This window comes from Molothrus aeneus, chromosome 14, assembly GCF_037042795.1.
Source record: "Molothrus aeneus isolate 106 chromosome 14, BPBGC_Maene_1.0, whole genome shotgun sequence".
Classification (NCBI taxonomy): Eukaryota; Metazoa; Chordata; class Aves; order Passeriformes; family Icteridae; genus Molothrus; species Molothrus aeneus.
Window position 1 is genome coordinate 6102173 of NC_089659.1, and position 22817 is coordinate 6124989.

General features: G+C 42.5%; 1 protein-coding gene and 1 long non-coding RNA gene across 7 annotated transcripts in view; one reads left to right on the forward strand and one right to left on the reverse strand.

Moving 5' to 3' along the window:
• Positions 1 to 6355, reverse strand: part of LOC136562749 (uncharacterized) — a 27327-nt gene extending 20972 nt beyond the window's left edge. For all 5 annotated transcript variants that reach the window (XR_010784559.1, XR_010784560.1, XR_010784558.1 and 2 more), the window contains exon 1: positions 6269 to 6355. This is a non-coding gene — a long non-coding RNA (uncharacterized lncRNA). The remainder of the gene's footprint in view (positions 1 to 6268) is intronic.
• Positions 6182 to 10726, forward strand: SLITRK2 (SLIT and NTRK like family member 2). Of its 2 annotated transcripts, none has more exons than XM_066559746.1 (2): positions 6182 to 6251; positions 7261 to 10726. In XM_066559746.1, exon 2 carries the CDS (start codon positions 7304 to 7306, stop codon positions 9872 to 9874), a length of 2571 nt encoding a protein of 856 aa, XP_066415843.1. In that variant the 5' UTR covers positions 6182 to 6251; positions 7261 to 7303; the 3' UTR covers positions 9875 to 10726. The 2 variants fall into 2 exon arrangements, with proteins under 2 accessions (XP_066415843.1, XP_066415842.1); XM_066559745.1 differs by lacking the exon at positions 6182 to 6251 and adding an exon at positions 6598 to 6753.
• The last annotated feature ends 12091 nt before the right edge of the window (positions 10727 to 22817 follow it).

Here is a 22817-nt window from a genome sequence, read left to right on the forward strand (position 1 = left end):
CTCAGCCAGACTCGGCTCAGCGAGGCCAGGCTGAAATCTCCCACCTGCCTGGGGCAATCCTCAGTTACTTCTCCACTGATGAGTGGGAAAATAAAATTCCTCAGAGCAGCACCTTTCAGCAGATTTGGTTCCAAACTTTTGTGAAGGGGGGGTACCTTGACCGACAGCCAGACATGCACATACCCTCTGCACATGCAGAATTACACTCCTCTTAGAAACCAGGTGAAAAAACAAAAGCCAATGATTACCCAATTCTTTTTTCAGTGGGCAGCTATTCACAAACAGCTCATGGAATGAATTTAATGGAAGAAACATGCTGTTTCTTTTCTACTCATCTCATTTTTTTCTGAAGCAAAACCAGAACTATGTGACCTCTGTGCATAATGACAACTCAATGACACAGCTCTCATTCTGAATGTGGAATATGAAATGCTCACCATGAACTGCTCAAAAATAATCCTCAGGCCATGATTATTCATAGAAATTATTTGGTGAGTAATTTCAATTAAATAAATTCAAGGAATCAAGAAAAATAGGCTAAACTAATAGAATGCATTATTTATGATGAATAATTCATTTGGAGGAACTTTCTCCCACTATTGCAGAAAGCCAGCTCAAGGCACAGGGCACTGAAGTCTCACTTAAGCCCTGTTTTGAGGTCTTAATTGGGGGCTTTCATGATGAATCACTCCAGGCTGGCCCTCTGCCCAGGACTGAATTTCACCCATTGCTCCTGCTCCTCACATATTTCTAGATATGTCATTAGCATAGTGGAATTTGTATTCTTTCAACTTCATTGCCATAAAAATGATGATATGGAGAGATTTCTTTATGTTCCTTTTACTACTAAAAACTAAATAGAAAAAACTTCTCACATCAGCTCACCAGACTTTCAACAGTGAAAGTTCATCATACCCATACATCAACTGCATTATGCAAATATGAGGCCCCTGTCCACTGAAGTAAGACAAGAAGACACAATAATTTAAACAATACTCTCCAAATCACTAAAAACACTTGTGTGCACTTGTGCTTACATGATGGGACATTTCCAGTTAAAAACATTCACAGTATGTAACACATAGATTATGACTCTGAGGAAAGCTGGAAAAATGTACTTGTAAATGGTAGTGGTAGAAATTACTGTGGACACACATTTGAAACACAATAAATAATACATCCATTGTTGTTTTAAGGATGGGAAAATAAAAAATAAAACCCCACACTTCTCTTTTTTTTTTTTTTTTTTTTTTTTTTTTGTTCTTGTTGCTCAGCAATGCCAGCACAGAATATCTATCATCAGGAAGATTCATCTTGTTGTTCCTATCAGAGAAAAAGAGCCATTGACATGATGAAACAAAGCACTTCCAAAAATATTTAAAGCACTCAATAAAACCTAAGTGCCGACTTTGAAGCTAAGCATTTGTTCAAAGATCTGATCCAAATCCCGCTGAAATCAGTCGGAGTCCTTCCACTGACACCAAAGGGCTTTGGATCAGACATACTACTTTCCTGAATAAGATGAAGACATCCATAAATATTAATTGTCTCACAGTGCTCTGCTGGGTCCTATGATAAAAGGTGTGAGTGCAGTAGGGGAATGGATATTTGTTTTTCTAGGCAAGAAAGAAAAAAAACTGGGCTAAATCTAAACTAATGGTCAATTCTTAATTGCGGAGTGGTGAGTCTGTCAGTATCCCCAAGCACAGGCTACCAGGGATGCCTTCTGACAGACAGCTTCTCTATCACACTTCCTGCTGAAACCAATATAACTGCCATTATAACACACTAAATTCTCTTCTTAAGACAGTCGGGATTAATGATACAAAAAAATCAGAAACTGGTAGTTCTGCTGTTGCAGTTTTTACCACCAGGGTAGAATCATACTGTGCTGCTATAAAACAGATTACCCCAGATATATTGAAACAAATCATGATGTAGTCTCCTTGCAAAAAAAATCATGTTGCAGTTAGATAATGGGTCTCAAAAATGCCTAACCTTGGCCAGGGTCTGAGTCCTTGCAGGAAGCAAAAACTCAGGGAAGAGTTAGAAAGCACACTAATTTTAAGTCATAGTTCATTAAACCCTTTCATTTATACAATAGGTAGTCATGAAGTGTCAGGGAACAGTACTCTGAAGTAGGCCAGCCCTCCATATGTTTGCATGGCTGGGAGAAATGGAGCTAAAAAGCACATCTGGAAACCAAAGAAATTCCTTACAGTTGATGGCACAGGCAATCACTGATTGCCAGCAAAAGGCAACTCAGCAGACACCACCCAGGCTGGAGTGCCCCTCTGCCCCCAGACTGGCTCATCCAGCAGCTCTCCTTCCACCAAGGCTTCATCCCAAAGGTCACCCTCCTCTGCCTCTCTCGGCACGTGTGGCTGTGGCTGGGCAGCCCAGGATGGACACAGGGCCAGGAGGGCACAGGCTGCCCCCCTGCCTCTCCTTCCTCCCTGCCTCTCATGCTCACCCTCCTTCACCATCCCCTGCTCATTCCTTGCCCAAAGAAAGGGGAAGCCAGAGACTCTTTCATCCTGTCCTTTACAGCACTTCCCAGTGCTGATGGATGAGATGAAACTGTGGATCACAAGTAACAATTATTTTGCATACTGTTCACTGCTAAATCTGGGAACTGTTTATTTCCTTAAGAATTCCTTTTAAATGATGCTCAAAAATTCACTTTACAGTATAGGAAAGACCACAAAAATTATGGAAGTAGAATATCTCCAGCTACAAGGAAACACACATATGCACAGAGAAAGCAAGAATACAAGATACTTGTTGGAGAGCAGTCATGATTATCTCAGAACCCTAAAAGCTTACATGGAGTAGGCATCTCATATACAGTTCAGGATTACAGGATGAGGAACATGAGATCAGCAAATACCTAGATTTACAAATTCCCATTGTCTTACTGCATCACCAATCATGTTGTGTCCACAGAAATCAATATTGGCTTCTACTTATACTATATGAATAAACACTTCTTTACTTGCCAGCAGCATCCAGGCTACCTTAATAGATTCTAATGACCAGTAAAACTTATATCCCACCCTCCATCCAACTCACAGAGTTTTTGCTTTGTTTCTTGCTGCCTTTATTTCTTTATTCCATAAGACTTGGTGGATATGTTTATTCCTTCACTTATATACAGAGAAGCAAAGCCAGAAAAACTGATAGGTAAAGATGTGTAAGTAGTGTTTAGCATCCACCTGCAGATACAATGAGAAGAAAGAAAATTATCTCCACATTTTTCCAGACTTTTTCTTCTCCTTGATATTTATTCTCCCAGAAGGACAACAGCATGATGTGCACTAGGCAGGAAGGGTAATGATCTGTGCCAAATTTTATGTGCTTATGCTTCATGCTGTGGTCTGGCTTTTTTTATCCCTGCCAGCAGACAGATAAAGTGGTGGCTTCAGGACTGTGCAGGAGCCAAGAGCTGCACTGGTATATGGAAGAGCACAGGACTGACAGACCATGTGAAGCAGGTTAAGGCTGGCACCAGGCAAGTATTCAGTTCATACTTGCTCTGCAGCTGTCTGGGAGTGCCCCCATGGGAAACAGGTAGGGGATAATTAAGGGCTCTTAAGCCAGCAGACAAGGATATTACAAGGATAAACATTTCCAACTGAAGACAGTTACATGCAGAGTTGTAGAGAAAGCCCAGTCTTTTACCTGTGGGGAATGAAACCTATTGGAACAATTTACCGAACACGACGGCAGATTTTCACCATAGGCAATTGCTAAAATATGCCTGGCTATGTTATTGGGTTTCGTTTTTTTTCTTTTTCCTATGAAGTATGATCTAGTTTGAACAGGAATTAATTCAAATTTAGCTGATGGCTTGGGTTATGCAAGATTCAAAAGCCACAATGGTTTTATTAAGTCTCATAATCTATGCATCTGTACTGAGTCTTCATGACTCTGCACAAAAAGGAGCATAGAGGGAGCACAGCTAAATATTTGGGACCTCCACAATGCTTAAAAATCAGGCATAACCTTGAGTTTCCCCAAGCCCTCATGGGCTGCTGTACCAACCTGCCTCCTGGCCTTTTATCCCTGGAAGCTCCCAGATTGTCACAAACTGGAAATATTCCTCCATTCAACATATAAAATAAAAAGGCCTTAAAACAGGTGGAGGAAAAAAGCTGTTCTTTTATACTCTGTTTTTAATTGAAGGGATTATAAAACACTTCAGGCATGCTGAGAAATCAGGACTTTGTTCCTAAATAAAAAGCTGAAGCTATTATTTTTTTTTAATCCTTGTTCCTCCTCCTACAACCATGGTTATTATATGCATGCATTTGCAGTGTAATAGAATCAGTATCATCTCTGTGTCTTATTGCTGTTGCAATCCCCTAACATGCTGTTCCTTCCATCCCACATGAATCTGGTAATTATTGCTGAGGCATGCCATGTGTACGCTCTCCCTTCCCAGGCAGCAGCAGCAGTGCCACAAACACATTTCCCACCTATCAGTAAACACAAGCAAGTGGGACAGTGCATGTTGCCTCATAAGCCAATTCCAGGACATGGTCCTTGTTCACCAGAAAGCTGCACCTGGCTGAAACTTATGGACATAAAACAAATGTACACTCTGAGACAAGGGAAAATTGCACTGGAGTCACTTGTGCTTTCATTTTTGCTGTGTTGGAGCGAGCCCTGTGAGAGCTGGCAGTGCTGTGCTGGGCTGCTCGGGTGAGATGTGATGGAGGGAGGTTACAGGAGCCTCTGTGTGCCTCTGTGTGGGTCAGGTGTGTATGAATATGCTCCCTTCTGAAAACAAAAACAACAAAAAAAAATCAACCTGGGTCTCCTTTTACCTTCTCTTTTTAGGCTCATGCCCCCAGACTATGTTAGAAAGAGCTGAAAACAGGATTTGCTACAGCCTGTAACTAGTCCAATTTTGCTCCCCAAACACCATATCCTCATGTTTAGAGCAGAAAACAAGTAAAAAATCTCACAGAATAATAATCTGGCTGCTGGTGTATTAGTGTTGTAAAAGAGCAGATCTGCCACACAGATCTTTCCTGATCTTAGAAATTTTCACTCCTGAATTCAGCTGGATCAAGAGAGTCAGAATGGAGCAGCTCTGAGTGCATTTCAGAATCCCAATCTTGTTGAAATTCACAGAGCACCACACCAAAAGCGTGCTCCAGTGTGGGATGCTCCTGCTCTTGTCACAACCTTTCCAAATTTTAGATAGGGAAGCTGCAACTGTTTCAATCCCAAACGCAAACTCCAGCACTATTCCTGTCCAGGAGCACTGCAAAGGCATCTGTGCTGGCTGCTGCAGGATGCTACCTTTTCCAGCCTCAAGAAGAGAGATAAAAATAGACAGTACATTTCTGCTGCTCCTAAAATGTGGGCTCTGATACATAATGGCTAAAGAATACCACGAGATGACAGTACCACTTTTGCCAATTTCAGAACTCTTTTGGCAGCAAACCTTTACATTCTAGAGACTAAGTGCATATAATACCCTATAAGAATCTGGCAATAATGCACCCTGCCCTGCTAACACTTTAAAAATTCCCTGTAGAGTGCCTTTTTGTCCCCTCCCCGCAGTGTGAACCCAAAGTTTTACCTTTAGATAGAGACCAAGAGCAGCCATCCTTTCCCATCACACAGATCTGTGCCCAGGGCATGGAGCTTAAGCAAAGTCACAATAACCCAGATCCAACATCTTGCTCTTTTTAAAGGCAGCCAAACACTACACCACAACATTTCAATGGGGCAGTGGGGCTCATCCAGCCAGTGGGAATGATGGTGTTAGATGTGGTTAAATCTGCCTGCTCAGTACTCAGGGCAGCGTTCCAGAGGGTGCAGGGATTCAGGCTTGGGACTGCCGCTGCCTGGCAGCCCGGTTTGGTGGAAGGTGTTGAACTTGCCTGAACGTGTAGAACACCAATGTGCTGGGTAGAGCTCGGCACGGCAGTTTGGGAAGGGGGCTGGCTACTCCAGCCGGAGCGGGGGATCGATGCTGATGCCAGATCAGGATTCGCAGCACCGCTGCTCGGAGAGCCAGATTGTGCATGTGTGTGATGTGTGATGTGTGATGTGCGCGTCTGTGCGGCGTGTGCGGAGGATGTGTGCGGGCTGTGCGTGTGTCCCTGTGCGGTGTGCGTGTGTGTGCGGTGCGTGCGCGCCTGCCGGCTGGCTTTTGCCAAAGGAGCTGCTTGACTTGCTCTCTATTTTGAGGGCACGGATTCAGGGACTCGGGGCCAAAAATTCTCCGGACCCAGGTAAATCCGCTCGTTACCTTATTCCCCTTCCCGGCTCCGAGTGCTCGCGCTGTCCTGCAGGTGCTGTCAGAGCGCTCCCGCGAAGAGCGGCCGAGCCGGGAGCGGAGCCGGCTGCGAGAGCCACCGAGGGAAGGGGGGGACGGGGACTGGGACAGGGGGGCTGGGAAAAACGTGTCCCCCCCGCCCCCGGCTGACGTCAGCGCGGCTCCGCGCGGGGCACCCGGCAAAAGCGCCGCGCCGCGCCGCGCCCCGCGCACTGCCCGCGCTCCGCGCCGCGCTCCCGCAGCGCCGCCGCTCTCGGCCCCCGCCCGGCCCAACTTCCCGCACAGCCGCGGCCGGGACGGGCCCGGCCGGGACGGGACGGGACGGCGGCGCCCCGCTGGGCTCCTGCTGAGGCGTGAGCGGGCGATGCCGCTCGCCGCCGGGCGCCTGGCTCCCGGGGCGCGGCGGCTCTCGGCGGCGGGCACTGCCCCCACTGCCCCCTCGGGCGCCCCGAGAGCAGGTACGAGCGCGGGGGCGGCACGGAGAGCGCGGGCTGGGGGCGCCGCTGCGGCGGGGAGGGCGTGCTGGCAGTCCGCGTGTTCCCCGGTTTAAGATGCTGTCAGTCCGCGTGTTCCCCGGTGTAAGATGCTGGCAGGCGCCGGGAGCCGGGCAGCCCGGGTGCGCCGTGGCCGTGGGACGGGCAGCGGGGACGGGATCGTGCTGCCGGCGGCCGCCGGGGCGGAGGCGGCGGCCGCGACGGGCGGGGGATCGGGCGGAGAGCCCAGTGCTAGGGACCCGGGTTTGGGGAGCTCCCCGACGGGGCTTCCCCCGCAGCGGCTCCGCAGGCGCTTTCCGAGAGGAAAAGAAGGGAGGAGGAGGGGGGGATTCCAGAGGAGTTTGGAAGTCGCTGCCTTGCAGTTCCCCTTCCCCCCAGCCTTCCGACCTGCTTTCGCTCTCCCCGTGCAGCCCCTGCTCCCGGCCGTGTTCACTGGGGATTTCTTCTTTCTCTCCTTACCTGTCTCAAAAGGTTTGACTGTAGGTACCAAAGCGGGGATCGACGGCGCATAAAGATGCTGAAGGGTGCTTGGTTGCTCAGTTTGTTAACAGTGGCTGGGATCTCGTGGACAGAGAGTCGCAAACCTGCCAAAGACATTTGCAGCAAGAGCCGCTGCCCTTGCGAGGAGAAGGAGAACGTGCTGAACATTAATTGTGAAAACAAGGGATTTACAACCGTCAGCCTCCTCCTGCCGCCCCCATCCAAGATCTACCAGCTGTTTCTCAATGGGAACGCACTGACCCGCCTGTTCCCCAATGAGTTCGTCAACTATTCCAACGCCGTGACCCTGCACCTGGGCAACAACGACATGCAGGAGATCCGCACGGGGGCCTTCAGCGGCCTCCGCACCCTCAAAAGGCTGCACCTCAACAACAACAAGCTGGAAGTGCTGAAGGAAGACACCTTCCTGGGCTTGGAGAGTCTGGAGTACCTGCAGGCTGATTACAATTACATCAGTGCCATTGAAGCGGGGGCATTCAGCAAGCTGAACAAGCTCAAGGTGCTGATCCTCAATGACAACCTCCTGCTGTCCCTGCCCAGCAATGTCTTCCGCTTTGTGCTCCTCACTCACCTCGACCTGCGGGGGAACCGGCTGAAGATGATGCCTTTTGCCGGTGTGCTGGAGCACATTGGAGGCATCATGGAAATCCAGCTGGAGGAAAACCCTTGGAACTGCACCTGCGACTTGCTGCCACTCAAGGCCTGGCTAGACACCATCACCGTGTTTGTGGGTGAGATAGTCTGTGAAACCCCCTTCAGGCTTCATGGGAAAGATGTGACCCAGCTCACCAGGCAAGACCTCTGCCCTAGAAAAAGCTCCAGCGATTCAAACCAGAGGGAAAAACACCCTGTCCTCTCAGACCCACACATCTCGAGGCTGTCACCCACAGCCAACTCTGCCATCAATCCCACCAGGGCCCCAAAAGCCAGCCGGCCACCCAAAACTAGGAACCGCCCCACCCCCCGTGTCTCTGTGTCAAAAGACAGGCAAATATTTGGACCTATCATGGTTTACCAGACAAAGTCTCCTGTGCCCATCACCTGCCCAGCTGGCTGCATCTGTACATCCCAGAGCTCAGACAATGGCCTAAACGTTAACTGCCAAGAGAAGAAGATAAGTAACATCTCTGATCTGCACCCCAGGCCAACCAGTCCAAAGAAACTTTACCTTACCAGTAACTATCTGCAAGTCATTTATAGAACCGATCTCACAGAGTACAGCTCTCTGGATTTGCTACATCTAGGAAATAACAGAATTGCAGTGATACAAGAAGGTGCCTTTACAAACCTCACAAGTTTACGCAGACTTTACCTTAATGGCAACTACCTTGAGGTTCTGTACCGATCCATGTTTGAAGGGCTGCACAACCTGCAATATCTCTACCTAGAGTACAATGTCATTAAGGAGATCCTGCCACGCACATTTGATGCTCTGAGTAATCTTCATCTGTTGTTCCTCAATAACAACCTGCTCAGATCCTTGCCTGATAATGTCTTTGGAGGCACTTCCCTCACCAGGCTCAACCTTAGGAACAACCATTTCTCATACCTGCCTGTGAGAGGAGTCTTGGACCAGCTCTCGGCTCTGATTCAGATAGACCTCCAAGAGAACCCTTGGGACTGCACGTGTGACATCCTGGGGCTGAGGAACTGGATAGAGAAAGTCACTGACCAGAACAACCAGCAGTCAAGTCCCCCTGTAGTTATCAATGAAGTAATCTGTGAGTCTCCCACCAAGCACTCTGGAGAGCATCTGAAATTCCTGAGCAAAGAAGCCATCTGCCCAGAGAACCCCAACTTGTCAGATTCTTCTGTCCTCTCCATGAACCAGAACACCGATACCCCCCATGTCGGTGCCTCACCCAGCTCCTACCCAGAATTACACACCGAAGTTCCGCTCTCTGTCCTAATTTTAGGCTTGCTGGTTGTGTTTATCTTGTCTGTTTGTTTTGGGGCAGGTCTGTTTGTCTTTGTCCTTAAGCGCCGGAAGGGGGTGCAGAGCATGCCCAGCAGTGCCAACAATGTAGATATAAGTTCATTTCAGCTCCAGTATGGGTCTTACAACACTGAGACCCACGATAAAACTGAAGGACATGTTTATAACTACATTCCCCCTCCTGTTGGACAGATGTGCCAAAACCCAATCTACATGCAAAAGGAAGGGGATCCAGTTGCCTATTACAGGAATCTCCATGAGTTTAGCTATAGCAGTCTTGACCACAAAAAAGAAGACCCCACCAGTCTTGCATTTACCATCAGTGCAGCTGAATTGCTGGAAAAGCAATCCTCACCAAGGGAACCAGAGCTCCTGTATCAAAATATTGCAGAAAGGGTCAAGGAACTCCCCACCGGAGGATTAGTTCATTATAACTTTTGTACCTTACCCAAAAGGCAGTTTGCCCCTTCATATGAATCCAGACGCCAAAACCAGGACAGGATAAATAAAACTGTTTTATATGGAACTCCCAGGAAATATTTTGCAGAACAGTCTAAACCTGAGCATCCTTTACTCCAAGGAAAGCTACAAACAGAACCAGACTACCTCGAAGTTCTGGAAAAACAAACTGCAATCAGTCAGCTGTGAGGGGGGAGGTGGGAGACAAAAGAAATTTTTTTAAATGAGCTCAGCATCATATTTCTTTGAGTCTGAACTCAGTACTGATGTCATCTGTCGCATTCCCAACATTTCCACTTTTTTAAATCAGAGAAGGAGTGAGAGAGAAAAGGAACCCTTGCAGCATAGCAGGGATGTGGTGTTGCTTTTACAACGTCCCTTTAAGTTATTTCTATATCTCTCTCCTTTTGACCCTTCTCTAGGAACTGTCATTGCAAATGTATCTTTCTGTAATAGATCTTGCATAATTTTTTTTTTTGATTTTGAAGGAAATGAGGAAGGAGTCTTCGGGGTTTCTGTTTTTTGGTTTTTTTTTTCCTTTTCATTTCAAAATGGAAACTTAATGTATTATGTAGAAGATCTCCAAAGATCTTTTTTTCCTGGACTATGACTTTCTTTTGTAAATAATAATATACAGTACTGCTGTTTCAATTACCAACTATAGCCACTGGGCGTCACTTTTTTGTGTTAAAGTGCCTTTGCACTTTAAGTACATTATTACTTAATTGTTGCTCTTAGCTTTGATAAATTGAACCTATTTTAATGTGTTGTATTTTTGAAATTAAAAAAAAGTTGTAAAATAGATCTATATGTCAGCCGCATTAAATCAGAAGGTTTGATTTATAGGAAAGCTGCCCTTCTTTAAATGACTCTAGTTCTAGGACTTTACAGACTCAAATGTAAATTATTGGGGTGTTTTTTCCCTCTAGGTTTGTTTAGAGTGACTCACAGAAATCAACTGAGAGGATTTAGCAATGGACTAGAGGTTATCAAATGCCTCAGCCGGGAATAACAGCTCATTAATAAAAGATTTTAACACAATGTCATAGTGAACTGAACAATTAATGTCCTTCTTAATACATTGCATTGCAGCTCTAACACAGTAATGTTCAATGGCTTAAGATTATTTTCATACTTAACAGAACATTACTCATAATATTTTATGCATTGGGTTAGGTATTTTTATACATTTTGGGACAGAGTTTATATTTGTAACTTTTTGGACTGAAATTAACATGTCTTCTTCTTGCCAGATACATATTTTTTTCATAAGCAGGGGCACCAGCAGGGGTCATCCCACACTTCATTAAATTTATTAACATACAGGCAAATGAACCAATGCCAAAGGTAAAATTTGAACCCGGGACTCCAGAGTCCTCCAACTGAAATCAGTATGTGCATCCCACTAACTTTTGGTAGTCTGATTTGTGTCTATGTCTGTGCTTTTTGCCTCTAAAGCAGAAGTAAGACTGCAATAATTCTAATCTGTTAGAGAAAACTACTTTTAAGTTCACTGTCTTAAATTTTATAAAATGTTTTAAGTTAACTGAATTCCATTCTCGGCACTGGTTTTCTTAAGCCCATCAGTGAACAAATGCAATGAGTCTTCTCCTTTCCCATTAACTCAGGCCTGTTTTGCTTCAAGCTTTATGTTATCACCTTCAATTTGCTTTTCCTTCATGGAGAATATTGAAACCATTTTTATTAACAAGTATACAGTCAAACTTTATTAAACCTTATTAGCTTCTAAATAATTTTTAGATGCAAACATTATTGTGCAATTTAAACAAACAGCCCTTATTTACAACAAAAACAGTTTTGTTTTGTCTGTTCTAAATCCTTATGCAACTGGGATGGTGATCTGCATATAAAGTAGGCCAGGCTTTTCAATTCCTTATTAAAGCAATTGATGGGGTCTGAAAGAAGCACACTGTTTCCTTTTCATAAATAGGTTACTGCACATAATAATCCTTTATTATCATGCAGAGATTGAAGTGGCCTCTGCTGACTGATTTTTAGAGCTTTACTATAGTTAATAATACAGTATCTACAACCTGGAGAAATTGTCAGCAATAGCATTTAAGCTATAAATAACTACAATCAATGTTGTTCTAATCAGGACTTTGCCAAAAGGAAGTTGCTTTATATTTAAGAGCTAAAGAGGCTTTGCATGTGTATTGCCAGATATCTGAGTCACTTAGTAAAATGCCTTCTAATGATTTATGTGACATCTGAGTACATTAATATGCTAACATGTCAATTCTTTATGTTTAGAATCCGTAGCATCTATGGCTGTTCATTAGATCAGGTTTAAAATTGAAGTACTACAATGAACTACTGAAGAATCAGTCTTCAAAATGGTCTCACATCAAGAGGGAGGTGAAACGGTATCACTTTAGTTGAACTTGGAAAATTTGACTGGAATTACATCCATCTTTGAGCAAGGTACTTGCTTGAAAGCTTCCAGTACTGATTGTCTTATTATGGCTCCTTCCCCTGGGTCATTAAAAGCATTTATTACTGAAACACTGAGAAAAGTATAAGTATTATTTTAAAGTTATTAACTCTTTCCAGGTATGAATTTGGTATTGCCTGCAGAACAAGTACCATGTTACATCTGGCAGCAGCTAGGATATTATTATTAATTATTCTCCAGTGAGCAAGAACCAATTACAAAGGTTTTTTTCCCTCAGAAAAAAAAGCTATTTTTTTTCAACAGAAGTGTTTTCAGTGTTCTAGTGTTGGCAAAAAACAAAGATAGGGAATTGATTCTTTTAGTAACATTACATTGTTTGGGTTTAGTTCTTTAGTCTCAGTACTTTGATGTTTGCTTTGGTGGCACAGCCATACTTTACAGAGCTTGCTGTTGCTTTACATTTCCTTAGGTTTCCTAGTGGAATTTATTTAATGACTAGATTTTATTTTGCATCACCAGTACCAGCTAAAAAACTATTATTGCTGTAGATCTTTTAGGTTTGTTTTTATACCCTTCAGCTGACATCTTTTAGGCAATTCTTTTCATAGAGCGTCTAGGTGAAAGAGAAGATTTTTTTCAGTTACACTTAAAGAGATTTGTTTAACAGGGAAAGTGTGTCGGCAGCTGCTGTATAGAAGGTCTCCACATTTCTTCAGCTGTGCTGCCCTGGAAGCTGCTGCTTGTTAGGGGAGAGCTGCTTGCCTGAGTCGTGGCTTGATAATGGGTCTGAAAAAAAATTTCTTTCAGAGTTTGAAAAGTTGAACTGTGAAAATTATGTAACTAGGTTAGCAAAGTTGTTTTTATTCCCTCAGGTAAATGGGGTGCAAATAGTTTTCTTTCTTCATAAGTTTTCTGTTGTGAAAGTGAACTTAATGACCTTTACAGAAACAGTAACAGTGCAGACTGAAGCACTGTTCAAACTATGCAGTTATTTCTAGTGAAAATGAGGAGTGCAACCCTTCCAAAGCATGAATCCTTTTTTTTTTCCTTGAGAGACCTTTCTGGGTAAGTATTAGATAAAGCTTATCAACATATTTCCCTTTTTCTCCCTAGTGGCAGAAAAAATGTCACTTTTTAGAAAAAGTGTTCTTTGTGCCCCCAAGCCTGCTGCAGAGCCACTCTACGTGCCCTCCTGGTGCTCCTCCTTCCTGCAGTCTCTGTCTTCCATCAGATTTCACCTTTTTGGCCTCCAGCATTATCAGTTCCTACCCCACCTCTGTTATCTGCTTCCGAAGCTCTCAGCCTGCCCCAATCTTCCCACTTGCCTCTGTCCTTACAGGCTGTCTATTCCTTCCCTAGCAAGCTCTGCAGGACCTGTTCCAGCTCTGAAGGGAGCAGCTGTCCCTGCTCCACCCTGAGCTCAGTCCTCACCTCCTGCCCTGCCATTGCTGAGTACCCCTGTATCAAATGAGAAACCTGGTCCCAGTAGTTTTCCTGGGAGCTGTGCTGGAGGAAAGTCTGCTTAGCTGTTCCCTCTTCCTCTCATTGAGCAGAGAACAGAAGCCTAAAATCACAGAGGGTTTCAGTTTCCATGCAGGATTCCCCGTGTGCCAGCCTGGGGCAGGTGGCATAACCTGTGTCTATGCAAGCAGCTCTTCTGAGCAAGAGCAAATGGATGAGCTTGCTGAAACCACTGCCATCACATCACTCTGCTGTCATTTTGGTGAGCTGTCTTCAGCATGAGTTAATCTTGCCAAAATTAGCTACTAAAATTTTAAACTCAAACTGGTTGTGTGGCGTCTCTAGAGTAAATAGCGAAGATACCAGGCCATTCAAAGGGGATTTATTCCTGCTCACAATACAAGGCGTGAATTGGGCTACAGATATGCCTGCTTTCTTCCAGGAAGTGTAGAGAGGATGGATAATGAGTGCTAATAACAGCTAATTCCCACACAGAAAATGGTCAGGCTGGGCTGACTGCAGCTTGCACACTCACATAGAACATCCATGCTCTGCTGAGTATCTGCCCGTCTCTACTCCAAGACATTTTTTTCCTGTCCATGAGAGAAGAATTCCCTGTGGAGTTTAAACCCTGCTTTGGTCAAATGCACTGACTTTTTATAGCACCACCTTGTGCTATACAGTAGGGATTAGTTTGGGTTTCTTTCTCTTCCCACCACCACTTGAATTTCTAAAATAAAAGTCGCATTTATTAAAAGTTTGAAGCTGTAATTAGTAATGTCAAAATAAGGATACCAACAAGTTAAATTGCCTAAAAAAAAGTCTTATAGAATACTGAGCTTGTATAGGAATACAATAATTTTAAACTGCTCATGAGTGAAATGAGATACTGGAAATGTTAATGAAATTTCTTAGGTTCTTACAGGCTAATCACTGATACAGTTTGTGATTTTACATATTACTGTTTTTGCAGACAATAAACGTCATTTAACAGAGAAAGAAAAAAACCAAAACTATTTCCCAAAGACCTCCTCCAACAGTAGAACTTCAAAATAACATAAATTAACTTATGCAGATGATGTGACACTTCTTGTGCGTTTCCCATCACTTCTTCTAAGCGTTCCAAAGAAGTACAAAAGTTATTCTTTTCTAAGAGGATCATTAAGTCTGTTTGGATTATTGATCTCATAGCTTTTCTGGGCACAAGGCCAATCATTTTGACTAAGGTTTTTAATCCTAGCTAATGAGGGAGGTGGATTAAGGAGAAGGTTTTTGTTGTTGTTCTTTTGTTCTTAAAGGGTTGGTTGGATTTTTTGAACCAGTAGATTGACATGTTTATGAATACAGATGAATAGATCGTTTTGAATGAAAGAAATGTTGGAGTGGCAGTCAGAGATGCAGTCATTCTCAAGACCAAATAGGCTCAAGAGTATGAGTGAAGTTTGAAAAACAGGACATCATAAAAGTGGCTTTCTTCCTGAGATCATAAACACAGAGGACACCGCTGTGAATACAGCAGCAGATTCTGGTACATGCTGTTAACCATTTGGAGGGATGAAATTAGAGGCCAGATGCACCTCCAGTATCCTTGAGGATAGACTGAAGTGTTCAGGATTTGTTCTCATCCCTGGCTGTTACCCTGTGTGCACACCTATATTAGCACTGCTTCTGCATTCAGTTTGAGAAAGTAAACAAGGTGAAGTTTGGAGGGGCAGAGCTATTTGCAGTATATCTGAATGGTTCTTATTTCTGGCCTTTAAAATTAAATTAATTAACCATTGGTGCATTTAATGCCATAGACTTTTAAATTCTAAAGTCCTTTGTAAACTAAGTTCTCAGCAAACTTTTCAGATCAGTGAATGTAGCTACTTACAAGTGAGCAACACAAAACATTGTGGCCGATCTTATGAAGGAAGCAGTCAAGGTAATGTAAATACATATTTGCAGTATAACAAATTACATCAGCATTACAAAGTTATGCAATATAATAACGTCAGGATTCTTTGTGGTGACAGAGCAAGTGTAGATTTGTGTCTTGAAAACACAGGTTGTGTCTTCTTGCCCTGCTTGTGCATTGCTCTCCAGAGCCAGAACTGTTAATCACCGGTTATCTTGTGAGAAGGAGGCAGAACAGCCTTTTTAAAAATGAACTCTGCATTAGAAAAAGCACAGCTAATGTATATAGACCTGTTGCAGTTATCTCCTCTTGAGATAAGACATATTTCCATACAAAAGCCTGGAAAAAATCCCCTTGAGATTGCTGATAATGTGACAGAGTCTATTTTAGAATATCTTGATTTTAGTTCTGAAAGCCTCTCATCTGAGAGTTGGAGTGTGAGTTAAGGCATTTTTTTGCCATACTATGAAGTTTTGTCCTTTTCCCCAGGGATTTGTTACAGATTTGATGCATGCCATCATCTTAGCCAGATAGCTGAAATGAACACAAATTTTTTTGGAGAACTGTGAAAATGTAATGACTACATAAATTTTATTCTAATCACAGAAGAACATACAACATGATGAGGAAGAAAAGCTGTCAGAGAGGCTTTTAAAGATTCCAGGGTACAGTCAAATCGGAGGAATTCAGGTGTAGGTGCAGAGTACCTTTGTTACTTTTGCACCTGAGTGCCTTCTGTGGGATGCCCTGGGATTGGCACAAGTGACAGGAATCTCACTAAATAAGAGCAATACCATTGAGCTCCCCAGCTGTGAGTGGCAGAGGAGAGGGAAAAATGCTTATGTCCTTCTTACCATCATTTAAAATGCCATTTGGGAGTTTTCCAGACTCAATACTCATTCCCATAAATCTGAAGTTGGCACACTCCAAGTTTATGCTTCAAGATCAGATTTTCAGTAATGTTTGAGTGATGCAACCTTTTGGCTATCACATCTCTTACTCCTGGGTGAGGTTTTGCTTGGAACCTTTTGTTTATTCTATCTCTTCTAGATTTTAATTTTCAATTATTCCTGACTGTGTTCTTGCTACTGCTTTCAAATGGAATCAGCAAAATATTTGGTTTTTCTTTATCTTATTTCACAAGTAGCCAAGTTCCTCATGTGTCAGGCAGCTGAGACTTGAACAAGTCAGAAGTTTCAGAAGCTTGGTGATCCAGTCAAGTGAGCAAAGCTTTACCCAAAGCCTTACTGCTCCCATCACATCTGCTGTGTTCTGCTAAGCTGCTGATTTTATTCAGATGAATTCCAATTTGAAACACATACACGCTAATAACTATCTGTGTAAAACCTTCTAATATTCAGCTTATAATAGAAAAAAGAGAGGGAGTTAGAGGTTGGGAAAAGCCTTTCAAAATTCTGGGTTTTTTTCCTGAAGGTTTCAGAGGGATTTATTATGATTACTGGGGAATCAAAAAGAATTCTAACAACAGTGTTGTGTAGGGTTTTTTTGTTTTTTTTTTTTTGTGTTTTTTGTGTAAGATAGTGGAGGTGGGGGAATGAGGGAAAAAAAGGTAGATTATAGTTGTCTTAACTGTCAAGATGTTAAAAGGAGACTACCAGAAAACTAAGGAGTTCAGAGTTTGTGACTCAAAGAGCTTACAGAAATGCCTACTTTTCTGTGGAACATCCAAAGCAAACTGGTACACAGGCTGCTTTCCTAAAGGCTAAGGGAACTGGACAGGCTCCCTTGGAGAGCTGAGAAATCCCAGCCTTAAAGTTAGAGAAGATTTACTGTCATTCAGATATAAGCATGGCTTATGTGAAGAGATAATGGAAGTGGGGAAAATGCTTCATGCTGCACTTCACTCCTTAATTAGTGGTATAGTTTGTAGCCTGTATTTTCTGTAACCATATTTACCATCACATCCAACTCATAAGCTACTTACCAGGACTGAGTGGATAATTCTTCTATTTATTGATGTGGCCTTCCTTTCCATAATGCAATGTTTACAAATATTTTTGATGGTGGCTTAAGTTTGCCATGGCTTCTTTTTGCTCTCCAAATAATGCATGGGGATAATTCCTAACAGTAGAGTCCTAATGGATATTTCATAGTGAAAGCCCAAAATTGAGCTACCAAGGACTTTGTTTATGTTATCTTTTTTTTTGTTTTGTTTTATTTTGTTTTGTAGATAGTGAAGCAGTGGCCCAGTGGCCCTAGTTAAAAGCTCATTTGCTGGGAACTGAAAAATAATGTTCTCTTTTTAGTTCTGCCAGTGACCTTGCACAAGGCATACCTGTGTCCCCATGTTTTAATTTCTGCATCATTAAATAAGGAGGATGATACTTTCTGCCTTAGTCTGGTGGGATTTACTGATGAGAAATGTTAAGTATAATTGTTTTTCAAAGCCTTTATAGCTTCATCCAAATGCAGTAACAGTGTACTGCTTTTTTTCCCTGGCATATGTTTTTCTGATCTAAGAATGTGGTGTCGACATGTCAGATTTAGTTTTGTTTTCTGTCTTTGCAGTTAAAAACAGACCATGAAGATTACCTTGTACAGGGAAAGATACTGTCTCCTTGTAAAATTATATGTGATATATGGAATAAAATAGGGAGGCAAAAGCTACAGTTTGTTTTTAAACCTTTGAAAATACATAGCTCCCCATCTCCTCAGTTTTCCCTCCCTGGCTGAGTTGAATCACCTTGCCTGTTTCTGCCCTATAGAATCCCTTCAAAAATAGTTCTCAGCATACCAGTCATTTTTTTATTCACCTTTTTCTGTGTGAACTCAGTTGGGCTATTGCTGACAGTTCTTATGCTGGCAAGCGAGCCAAGAGAGGCTCTGAGTGGCAGACAGCTGCTGAAATAAGAGCCTGGCACTCTGGGGAAAGAAAGAAATTCATTCAACTTTCCTTGTCAGCCTCTTCCCTTCCTCTTTAACTTCTTTCTTTCTACTCTATAGTTACCATAATAATTCTCTTGTCCATTGAATGCAGACTGTGGGCATATTTTCCATATATAGCCCAACCACACACTGTAAAATCCAGCTATGTGTAGGAAAGCCCAGCATTTTCCACAGCCAATCTTCCATGGCATGATGCTTCCATGAAAGAGAGCTGATTGCTAAATGTAGGATTAAAGAATCTGTGGCACCACATCCATTCAACACAACAGAGACAACTTCACCTAGCTTTTAAATTTGCTTTTGATTAACCTACTAAAATTCATTCACTGGCTAGGCCTTTTGTTCTGCTTTATGTTTGGATATTATGCCTATCTAAATTTTGAGAGTGTGAAGACTGATGCTCTCCTTTTCTTGCTGATTCATGAAGTGGGATGTGAACAATTATTCCTGGTTTCTAGACTGCAAGTGACATGGAGATTTTTGTCTGGATGGGGCAAGTGCTCTGATCCCATGCACAATTTCATACTTTCATACTTCTAGATGATTGGCAATTGTTTAGAGACTATTTATGTAGAACATAAGATACATGGTACACCCACATTATTTCTGGCTGTGCAAGGTAAACCATCTGTCCTGGACCAGCAGAAGTACATCTAAAGAGGTAATTCAAAGTAGTCCTTAAAAATACTTGTTATTCTTAAATTCTCAGAGAAATCTAAATCAAGGAAAGTAAATATTCAGTGATCCTTTTAACAGGTTCATCATCAGAACTTTAGGGGATTATTTTTCTCTCCTTAGAAAACAGAGTTTATTATTTAAGGAAGGATATCCAGACCCTCACCTGTTGTAAACAGTGCTTACTTCCATAAACATCACAGAACTTGTTTACAGTAGCTGAGGATGCAGCTGTTTTGTTTTGTGAACCCCTTCACTTGAGCAATCAGCATTTATTCAATAATGGATCGGTGCTGTGAGTGCACTATGTTGTTCACTTTGATTCCACTGCTGTAGAACCAGTACAGTTTGCCACTGCCTTGGAATTTTTAGTCACATTTGAAAAGAAAGAGATCTTTGAAAGTTCAGCACCTAGTTCATTTTGGGATTCAAATGAGTAATTTCTGTACTAAAACTCTTTGGTTGATATGTTTATACACTTGGTGCTTCACAAACCCTTTTAATTTTCAGACCTTAAGAGTTAGTAATACAACACAAATGAGGCAGCTAGGCAGATTTTGTGTTCTCCTTTTGGGACTTCTCGCTTATTCCTAAAGATCAAAGCTTTTTAGCATGTCTTGCATCCCTATTCTGCCACCCTCAGAGTCTGGATGGGAGTCTGTAGCCAATTGTAATTGCACTGTAACAGTAAATGTCCTTTCAAAGAAAACCAGCAGCAGAGTCCTGAGATGCACAAAGTCACATCCAGAAAGTCACATTTTCCCAAGCAAGGCCACAGCTGTCTCTTTTTCTTTGTGAGCAATACATTGACTTAATCTAAAATACATTACCTTATTATCATGCAAATATTTATGCCACATTAGAATCAGACTGGCTTTCTTTGCCATAGATAAGCTTCCTGTGTTACTGCAGATAATGAAAATCCAATTTCTGAAAATGTTCTCTTGTTGTTTCTTTTTTCCTCTGCTTTTTATTAGTGAAGAACTTGCAATTATTTGCTCTTATTCAGATGTTCCAGAGGAAGAATTGAAGTCATATTTCCCACACATTAAGATTCTGATAATTGAAATTCACTGCTTTCTCTTCTTTCTATTGCCTTTAAATAAAGGAATGTACTAGGGAAAAAGACTCAGCTCAGTCTGGAATGATACAAGTGCAAGTCAGGAATAACTGAAAACAGTTTTGATCACCCTTTGAAATCCTCGATTAAGCAATTTTGCTAATACTCAAAGAAATTCACTGGAACCTTTTGATTTATTGCACAATAGGTAGAAAGCTGCTTTTCTTCTTCTTCTGCCTCTTACCCTGCCAATGGATATTTGTTCTGTAAGTAGCACTGACATGAAAAGTTTGAAGTTGTCCACTTTTCTCCCTTTGACCAAAGTTCCCTTGGTAAACACAGTGCCATGAGGAGACCAGCGTTAATCCTCTAAGTTTAGCTTTGTGAAAAAGCCACACTGAAAGCTGTGAAAGCTTTGAGGGAAATGAGCAAAACTTTGCAAGCCTTGCCAGCATCTTTCCAGAACACTTCCCATTATATGAGATTCCAATTTAATAATACCCTTAACAGTTTCTTCCACATTAATAAAATATGAGCATGGAAATAACAATGGCACGACCCCTTCACTGAAGGAACTCCACTTAGCAACATGGGTTGTGATGTTGATTGCAGTGCCCGTTCTCTGATCTGTTGAATTTTGCTTATTAACTGAATTAATTGAACTGATAAATTGAATTTTGCTGCCTCTGGGCTGAGTAGTTGGTCTGAGTAACTGCTAGGCTGCTTCTGCAAAGGGGAAGGAAGGGACAGAAGAGGAGCTGTGGGGACACAAGAAGGAACAGAGGGCAGACACAGAAGCAAAGTCTTGAAGAGGTGTTGAGGCCATAAAAAATGAGAGCTCTGCCCTCCTGGCAGTGTTCCCCACACTCACACATAGAGACAGGCTCCTGCAGCATGGCATTCCATCCCACAGTAAGGTTTTGCTGGGTTTCAGCACAACCAAACCAACACTGGGCACCTGGTCTGTCTGTTTCCCCAGGACCTGCTTGCAGGGCAGTTGCCCTGGGTTGATGTCTATCCATCCAAATCTGTCTGCCCTCTCTCAAACTTGGCTAATATGGTGAGAAATCTAATGGTCTGGTAGAAATCCCATTCTAAGGGCTTGGGAATTGGGTTTGGAGAGCTCTGTGCTTCAGCTGACTGGGAGAGTGGGAAGGACACAATCAGCTTTCCTCAAGAGAGTCCTGGGAGCCTGCCTGACACTCCTCATCTCAGTGCACTCAATAAGATGTCACTATCATTAAGGACAAGATAAGTAAGATCTCTCAACAAGGGCACAGAGGAAGGTAAATATTAAAATGGTTATATAAGAGGAAGTACTTGGTGTTGGAGATCAAAGAGGGCTCCAGTGGTGGAGCTGCTGGCATAGGGACTGGCATCCCTGAGTCCAGCCCTACCTGCTGCTGCTCGTCTGTGACACCAACACTGCTGCTGCCAGAAAAGCACAGAGCAGAGGTCTCCCACAGTTTCCAAAGGTTAGGTTTCTTACATCCTTACTCATCCTGAATTGAAGTTCTCCAAGATTTTTAGAAATGGTGAAGCCCTACTGGGTGAACAAATGTTATGTAGTCCCCACAGTCCCATGTTCCTAATACCATGTTATTAACTAAGAACTGTTTACCATGGTATGGAAAACATGGGGGACAATTACTTTAAATAAATTAGCTCTACTCTGTTATTATTCCAGCACATGTATTCCAATACATTTTGCCTCCTCTATAAGTAGCAGTGTTCAGAAATCAATCTGCTTTTAAATGGGGGGTGGGTGTGAGTTTGGGGAGTTTAATAAAAACATTAAATTTCTAGACTGGGATAGACTAAACTCTTCCAAATATATGAACAGGACCATCCTGAAAAAGAGAAAGGGAGATGAGACTCCCTGATGATCTCAAAAGTGAAAGAACAAATGAGCCCTGTCTTCCTTTTTAACTGACCCTGGCTCCGACTGCTTTTTGATAGCACTGATGGCAGAAAAAGCACTGGACTCTCTGCCCTGAGAAAAAAGTGGGTCACATAGCACCACCATCAATTTTTAAACAAAGTTACTCCCTTAGAATCAGTGATTGTTCTTAAAAATTGTGCACTGCTCTACTCTTTGAATGCAGAGGAATTATTATCACTTTACCAAACATGGCAGTACTCTGCTCTCTAGTCCAGTGCAGGAGGAGATTTAAATTCCAGTGACAAGAGGAGAGGGTCCTTTGACACTAAGGATTGTTAGCACTGATGCCTCCACAGATGATTCTCTATAATAAATGTTGCTTTCTTTGCTGCTTGATTTTGTCATTCATGTGGGATTCGTGTCATTTAACAGCAGCTACCTAAGCATGAGGTATCTTTCCTAGTTTAATTATCAGTGTACTTTTTATAGTTAGCAGAAGAAATCAGTCCCATTATGAGTTGATTCATCTCACCCACCTCAGCAAATTGCCATTGTCTGCACACTGTGTATGCCTTTGTGAGTTAGACTAGTCCCCAAGGTAAATTGATAGCTAAAAGTCCCACTGAACAGGAAATAGATGAAAACACTAAAGCAGGTTTTTCTTGGGTTTTTTTGAGTTATATTGATATGATCTTCTAGTTTCTTGTAGAAACACATGAATTTCCTATGCTTTAATGCCAAAAGTAAAACTCTTGTCAAGAGAAAAAAAAAATCAAGATAAAGAAGAAAAAATATTCTGATTTTTTTTTTATGAGAAGGGCATATTTTTAGTGG

Bases quoted from the DNA above. Each gene is read 5' to 3' on its own strand.
- SLITRK2 (XM_066559746.1), top strand. From the start codon at position 7,304: ATGCTGAAGGGTGCTTGGTTGCTCAGTTTGTTAACAGTGGCTGGGATC.